Consider the following 8,095-nt stretch of genomic DNA (forward strand, 5'->3'; position numbering starts at 1 on the left):
AAATGAAGTGCATACAGACCAGCACAGCGAACCAGTACTTAAGTATTTGTACATATTTGCTACAGGATATCAATCTAGCAGAGAGTGAGAGAGGTAACGCCTTCCTCATCTTTACTCTCCAACCTTTCCTTGATGTCAAACCATGTAATTGTAGCAACAAATTATGTCGCAAAGAAACCACAGTTTGATAACACTAAAGATAACCTTCATTCTCAGTTAATTTCGGAACTTCCCTCTAAGTAATACGGTTTCTTGTTTGTTTATGGTAGATCCTTCTGTCTTGATTTAGTCATTATAACATGGTAGTGATTACCAATAGCTTAATCTTCAATTAAAGACTAGCTCCAGATAGTTCCAATTGAAGTGTTAATGTTTGATTTTGAAAACTAGATGTTAGAATACATTCCTCTCATTCCTTTCTATAAAAAATTTAATTCTCACAGACAAAAAGAATTTACCCTTCAAATTGACATTTGATAGTTTTTTTTTTTTGTTGTTTATTTAACAAGACTGATATGATTGTCGATACTTAAATATTAGTAGGTTCCTACAGTTAATGATCAACCATTTATGAGACCCTTGTTGATCCTTCTCTAGAAGGTGGAGCCTAAAACAAGGGAAGGGGACAATGAATATTGCTGTTTTCCGTGTTCTTCAGCAGAGCTCATAGCGATGACAGTAAGCCCAGCTAAAGGTTTTCCATCATTCATTTCCCAGGTAAGATTTGTTTTGTTTCTTTCATGGAAAATAGCAATAGAAACTACAGGAAGATGTAAAGCTTGTGCTTGTGAGGTGGGTCATTTGATTTACATTCGAATGTAATATTTAATTTCTAGTCAAATTATTTGAAATAAATGGAAATTTAAACTGATTCTGGTCTTCAGTACTTAACGAACACTAGATGTGCCTAAGTAACAGATTTATGTCAGTGATTAACTGTGTTTTCTATTTAAAAGTCTTGCTCAAAGTTGCAAGACTTTTAAATAAAGCCGGTAGATTTAAGACTGGGAGAAATTTAGATAAACAGCTGGATAAATGAAAACTGGATCGATAAATAAATAAGGCAGTAAGTAATGTTAGAGGGTTGAGCACAAGTTCCAAGTTCCTTGCCTTTTTAATTTCAAACAAGCAAAAGATAGAGAAGAAAATTAGAGACAAAAAAAACTATAGATTTCAATATTAATATTAATTTAACATCTACAAGTCAAGAATTCTTTATCTGGCAGATCTTTGAGGAAAACTCATTTGGGTTACTTGGCAGATCATCTCCTGTTCAAATAATGCGATTAGTTTGAAGTCGAACATCATAATCAGTTATTAGAGGATGGATGTTTGTACATGCTGTGTGGTCATGAATTTTTTTTAAGCAAGTATGGTTAAAAATTATACTGAACAAATCTCGACCTCTGTTAGGCAATGAAATCAACCACAAGACTTTGATAAAAAATTTAGATACTTTGTTTCTTTCATTAACATCTGGGCAGCACGATCTGACCCTGTGGCTGACACTTCAGTATAATTAGTTTATCTGACCAAGCTAATCCACTTATTTACTCATAAACTGCTGCGTCTATGATGTAATTATAATTTCCTCTTCCCTCGCAGGAGCAGACGATTGTCATCTAATAAACGCGCAGCCGGAACTTGCCTATCTGATTTATAGTTGTCTCAGAGAGGGTAAGCGGAAACACCTCCACCTCTAAAAAAAAAAAAACAGGCTGTCCTCAAAAACGTGAGTTTTAGAGGTTAAAAACATGTCAAATCTTGATTTGAAGAGGCTCGAGGTTTTCTACAACCTCCTGAGCAGTTGTAGTTTGGGTGCATTTTGCAACAACTCTCTGCTGTCATTTCACAATTCAAACAATGAGAGTGGGATGGAGAGTCCGGATGATGGAACGCTGAGAGTGTTCATCTCTGTGGTGTACTTCATTGTGGCTACAGCTGGAGTGTTGGGCAACTTGCTGGTCATGTTCCTACTTTATTCAACTCACACCATTACCACAGGCACCATCAACTTCTTTGTTTTCAACCTAGCTTTGGCCGACCTGCTGTTTTCTCTTGCCTTACCGTTTTGGGCAGTGGACATTGCTCTGGACTACAGTTGGCCTTTTGGCTTAGCCACATGCAAGGCTGTGTCCTTACTAACTGGACTGAACGTTTTTGCAAGTTGCTTTTTCCTGACAGCTATGAGTCTGACACGCTACTGCTATGTGGCAACAGCTCTCAAACCTGGATCGTCCCTGTGCAACAGATCTTGTACCTTCCCGGTAACCACAGCTATCATTTGGGTTGGGGCTCTCATCGTGGCGGTACCCAGGGCCGTGTTCGCAGACCTCAGCCGTGTGGGCAGCGGCAATGACGCAGCATGCTTGCTCCGCTTCCCAGAAGGCACGGCTTGGCTCGGAATAAACCAACTCCTGCGAGTGGTTCTGGGATTTCTGCTACCTTACACCATCATCATCCTCTCCTACTTGCTCTTGCTGCGATTCCTCTGCAGGCACAAACTGAAAGGCAGCAGCAGCACTCGGCGAAAAGCCGACATCTCAAAATCTGTGGCTGTGGTGGTGCTGTCCTTCTGTGCCTGCTGGTTTCCCTACAATATCCTCACTCTCTGGAGCGTCCTGATACAGCTTGACATCATTGATATGAGCAAGTCGTTCTACACTGCTCAGACGTACTTCTTCCCTCTGGCCAACTGTTTAGCTTTCACCAGCAGCTGTTTCAACCCTGTCATCTATTGTCTGGTCAGGAAGGAATACCGCACAGCTCTGCGTAATGTTTTCTTCAAGCTGAGTTTGGCCATCATGTCCAAGATGCCTTATGCGCTTAACTCCGAGGAGGGTTTAGGGCAAGGTAGTCAGCTTGGTATTCCTCTCAGCAACGTCTACAGCCAGACGTGCCAAACTGACTCAAGGGGCTACACACCGCTGACAACACTTCCAGCTGGAGCATCACCACTGTAAAGTCTCAACACAACGTTTCCTCAGTCTTTTTCTGCGATAGAGAGGGTTTGTATCGTTTGTGTTCTGTGGGGACATTAGGAGCAGATAGTATCTTGCCTGCAGCAGCAGTCTGAGACAGAGCCGCTCAGTTTTGAAAAGCAAGCAATTGCAATTGTTTTTGAGAAGGCAACAATATCAGCTTTGACAAATATGTATTATCCTCAAACTTCTGTTTCTCACCATCATTTTTATGATGATTCCATCAGTCAGTGTCATATCAGGGTTGAGCATTTACTGTCTATGGTTGAAGTGGTGCAGGGCAGAAAAACACAGGCAGGCAGTAAACAGAAGTAACCTTCTGCTACTACCACACACCACACTTTACTACCCAATAAGGTGAAATGCAAAGTTGTACTGAAGGAATTTCTCTGTTATCAGGAAAACCATTATTAGTAATACCAGACAATAAAACCATGTTTTTGTATTTTATGCATTCACAACCATGTCTTGTCTTGAATTGAGACTGTTCAGCTACCTACAGCAGGTAAGACACTGACTGCTCCATATGAACTCCAGAAAGCCTCCCTTAAAGAAAGTCATGCTGTTCTTTTAAGACTTCTGACTGCACATTGTATAAACATTTCACTTTTCCCCCTAATGGTGTCTATATGAGAATGTTCATGTCGATGCAGGTACTTAGCTTCTGTGCTTCTGCATAAAAATGTAAATGTTTTGAAATTTTTCAAAGTAGCATATGCTAAAATATTACCTAAAGATATTGTGCCAGCGTCTTTTCTTTCCTTCTTCTTTATTAATTGATTGGAAAGAATAAACAATATTTTGTAGTTGTTGATAACTTTTGTGGAAAAAAAATATCTCTCCTCTTTTGTATTCTGCTGTTGCAGGAACGGTTTAACTGTGGTTGTGCTTGTTTATTTCAGTGTAAAGTGTGAACATGTTGAATTGAAATGTAAAAATAAAACCAACTGAACGGAAACAACAATTTGTTCATCCTTTGTGTTTTTTGCTTTACACTTTGCATCAGCAACTTTTAACTCTTTGAACCAAGAACAAAACTGGTCAGTCAAATATTATTGAAACGTTAAAATATTAATTGCCTTGTATAATTACAGAGCCAAAATGCACATTTGAGTTTTAGTCCTCTAATGAGACTTTTTAAGTTTCACAATGAGAAATATTTTAGAACTTTGAAAAAATCTCAGCCATTATTTATATTCTCTAATACACCACAAGATGGTGCTGATACTCCTTTTTTAGTCAGGGAAGACGTGAACTAGAAAAGCAATGACTATTTAGTGGCTTTTTCTCAACTTGCATATTTTTGTCTGGAACTTTGCGTGGTTATATTAGCCTTGGTGAATCTGCATTGCTGTTTTTCTTTTTTTACAAGACAGTATGTGTGAACCAATTTTGTATTTATTATTTTTTTGTCTTACTCTGTCTCTTTTGTGTTTTCTTTGTGGTAAATGAGCAGGTCGCCTTGGTAATGTTATGGTCAAACCATTTGTGTTTTGTGAATTTTATACATTACTTTGTGTTTGTACATTGCATACATATGTATTAAGTTTCTTTATCATAACTTTTTGTGGAATCTGTGCTTATTTGTGGATTCCATTTTCAAAACTTTGGCGTTTTTACAGTAATACTGCAAAGACCACAAGTGTTTAACTGTACAAATTTTTGTCATGGGACCTAGTGACAAGAAATTGTAAGCCATTTGTAATTAAGCAATTATTCACAAATGAGAAAGAGACACAAATAACTCAAATTAGGTTAGTAATAACTCAAATTAGTACTAAGTACTGAAATGTATTCAGTACTTAGTGGACACTTTGTTGGTAATGAAAACTCTAAAAGGTCTCCTATACAAAAATAATTGACTAAATGCGTTGTTTGGGAGTGAGTGTGACTTGACCCATACTTTCACAACAACAACAACATACAAATATTGAAGGTTCTGGTGACCTCCTTTATACACTTTGATCTTCAGCTCTACTATTGTGTACTATTTCACATGCATCCCTTCTCCAACACACCTGAATCAAATGAATGACTCATTACCAGGACCAGGACTCTGCAAAGCTGAATCATCTGATTCTGCAAAGCTGAATCATCTGATTGAGTCTGCAAAGAGATGCAAAGAGTCTGCAAAGCTCCTGAGCAAAGGAGCAAAGCTCAGGAACAAAAACTGAATCAGTTTTTGATTCAGATGTGTTAGAGCAGGAATGCATCCAAGTTGCAAGATAATTCTTGAGTACTAAACTTTGGCACCTCTGAAAGACTATACAAGGCAACATTATTTATCAATAGGGGGCAGGATTGCTTTAAAAACTGTAACACATTTCAGCCATTTTCTTATCTTATTTGCATAATGTATAAAGTTCTTATTAGCTCTGTAATTCCACTTTATCATGTAAAACCGATATTTGCAAATTAGTTTGTAATAATTTCTATTTTCCTGGGGCTGTAATTAACAGTGCGGATTTTTGTCAATAAGATACCTAAAAATATATATTTTAGAATTAATATGTCTGGTGCCTTTTTCCTCATTGTTTTGCAGCTCATTGTTCCTGCTGTTCAGACATCACAGTTAAGGTCTTGTCCACATGAAAATAGTTTTTTGAAAAGATCTGTCACTTCTTATATGTTCATTGTAAACAATACATAGCTTCTAGAAATGTATTTATACACAGAAACAAAAGATGGTGGTTGATTGATGCTGAGGGGGAGTATTGACTCAGTAGGACTGATTTCTTATTTTTTATGTACATTTTGTGCTTTGTCGTGTTGCTTTACCACATAAGATTCAGATTTCTAAAATAATTTTTTTTTTTTTTGCAAAACTTAAAATTTGTTCAGATGAAACGGTTTTTATATTTTTAGATTTTAATTCTTACGAGACAATGCAGCAGCATTGCCAGGTGTATAGAGATTTCTTTCTGATAAGCCTAAATAACACACATAATGGAGTGCGACTGCTGTTGAGGAAGAGCAGTGAGATTTATGAAACTGATCCTCCTTCATCCTCTCGAAGCCTGTCAGAGTCCTGGCTGCTGTACATCTGTTGTCTCTGTGCAGATCTCTGATGGGAAACAGCTGACATCTCATTATCCTTACAGCCACTGAGATGATGCTACTGAATGCTGAGCCACGTTTGGATGAGTGACTTGTGCTGGCTTTGATTAGCTGCGGCACAGGACGAAGCTGTGAGCTGATAGAGGAAATATGCTTGGTGGCGTTTCATCACTTTTTCATTCATTACAAAGAGGCTGTTTGTAATGAACAGCCTCTTTGTGATTCCTTTGTTTTCCAGCAGTAAAACAAGGAATCACTGGAGGTGTTTAGTTGCTGCAGTGGGATCCAGGCTGTGTTTTAGGGTTGAGTTGGGACCCATCCCTCTTGTAAACAGAAATAAATGGCCAACACCAACATTACCAGGTTGTGACCATATTGCACACGTTTTTGCACAAAATTGGTAAGACCACTTCCAACCAGTGACTTTAGTTCATTACAAAACGTAAAAATAGGCACCGACTATGTCTACAGAAAATCTGCCTCTTATGTCCAAAACTGACCGACTGACTGGTCGTCAAGCTAAACTTTAAAATTAATCAGATTTTCCAGTATATATTATAAAACAGAATCCTGCTGACTTTAACTAAATATTTCAATTGGAGTTAACATTCAGAGCCAGACAACACAAATGGCTGTCTACATGCTGCCTACTGTAATATCTCTTATCTAAAGTCAACCTGAATACCAGCAGTTGCCCTAAAATCTTTTGTACCAAAGATTTAAAAAAAATGCATTTTCTGTATTCAACTAGAAAATACAGAAAAGATAACTTGTACCCATAAAGGAAATGCATAGTAACTGCCTTAACATTTTAATTACATTCTTTATATTCTACTCTAGGGAAGTGTAGCTTTGAGAAATTCATTATCTACCAATAATTCAACATAAATGCAATCTACTTACATTCATATTGGTTTGATCAGGATTGCTAATGTGTTGTATGGCATAACGGAAGAAAACAGAAACAATCAGATGGCTGCAAATCAGAAACAAAATTAATATAAAAAAGGTCTAATACAAAGATTTCAGAATATAACATATAAAGTCAAAATACATGTGACATTTGAGAAAATTTTGAAACCAAGTAACGGCCTATGGCTAAATATAGTTAAGACATGGAAGTAGGAAGGGACAGAATGGAAACATGCAGATACAAAATAGGGAAATAAATTTGTAAAGGGGCGAAATTGCCCAGATCCAGACGCTTGTCTTGTGAAACAAGAGATAATCAAGAATTAGGGATTTAATAATTTATTTAAATCACTCGGAAAAAAATCACCTGAAATATGAATACATTCCCTTTGTTCAAAACAAGTCATATCAATCAAGTATACTTACACTAATAATAATTACAAGCGCAATCATACCTACGATTACTACCATTATAAATAAAATTACCAACGTTAAACATCCACCACACAACATCAGGGGTCTGGAGGGTATGGCTTATCAATGGGGCATGGCTTATTTCAAAAGAAACCTCAAGTAAATTAAGGTATTACATCCAGGAGGCCTAATTCAAGTCAAAAATCCCACCAGCAATATATTTGTGACACAGTAGATCAATTGTGCAGAGTAATAGCTGCCAAGAAAAAAATAATTTTTCCACTCCATAATGTTATACATCCATTTTAGAAACATGAATAGGTTGACTGATGTTGTATATTCTTTCTTAAAATATATAAGATAATCTTACTCTGTTAGGTCCTGCTTTGCCTTCAGGAATATGGCAGTTTCCCTCCCCCCACCCCTTTATCTCACAAAATTTCATAAATTATCTAAGATTTCACAATTTTGCAAACAAACACTGTTCAATAGAATTCTCCATATAAATTCTTTTAATACGTTATTACGGTGGATCTTTCTTCAGTTACTGGTAAACTTGTGTGCCAAATATAAATTCAACTTCTGGTCCATCACAATAATGGACATGTAGAGCACAAAGAGTGACGGAAAGTAAAAGGGTTTCATATTCATGGGTATCTGGATTAACCAAAATTCCCATCTGCAAAAAGTCTCTGAATGTTCTGTAGCAGGGAACAAGCTGCCGCTTTTGG

The 8,095-nt window shown here is 37.1% G+C and overlaps 1 protein-coding gene across 1 annotated transcript; it reads left to right on the plus strand.

Annotated features, from left to right (window-relative positions):
* The first annotated feature begins 467 nt into the window (after window positions 1–467).
* LOC116730714 (relaxin-3 receptor 1-like) lies at window positions 468–4,049 on the plus strand. The gene is made up of 2 exons (XM_032580117.1): window positions 468–717; window positions 1,606–4,049. The coding sequence occupies exon 2, from the start codon at window positions 1,755–1,757 to the stop codon at window positions 2,961–2,963; it is 1,209 nt and encodes a 402-aa protein (XP_032436008.1). The 5' UTR covers window positions 468–717; window positions 1,606–1,754; the 3' UTR covers window positions 2,964–4,049.
* Window positions 4,050–8,095: the final 4,046 nt, after the last annotated feature.

Source organism: Xiphophorus hellerii, chromosome 13 (genome assembly GCF_003331165.1).
Source record: "Xiphophorus hellerii strain 12219 chromosome 13, Xiphophorus_hellerii-4.1, whole genome shotgun sequence".
Taxonomy (NCBI): domain Eukaryota; kingdom Metazoa; phylum Chordata; class Actinopteri; order Cyprinodontiformes; family Poeciliidae; genus Xiphophorus; species Xiphophorus hellerii.

What these genes read in the sequence shown, in the direction of transcription:
- LOC116730714 (XM_032580117.1), top strand. Translation starts at nt 1,755, where the DNA reads ATGTCAAATCTTGATTTGAAGAGGCTCGAGGTTTTCTACAACCTCCTG.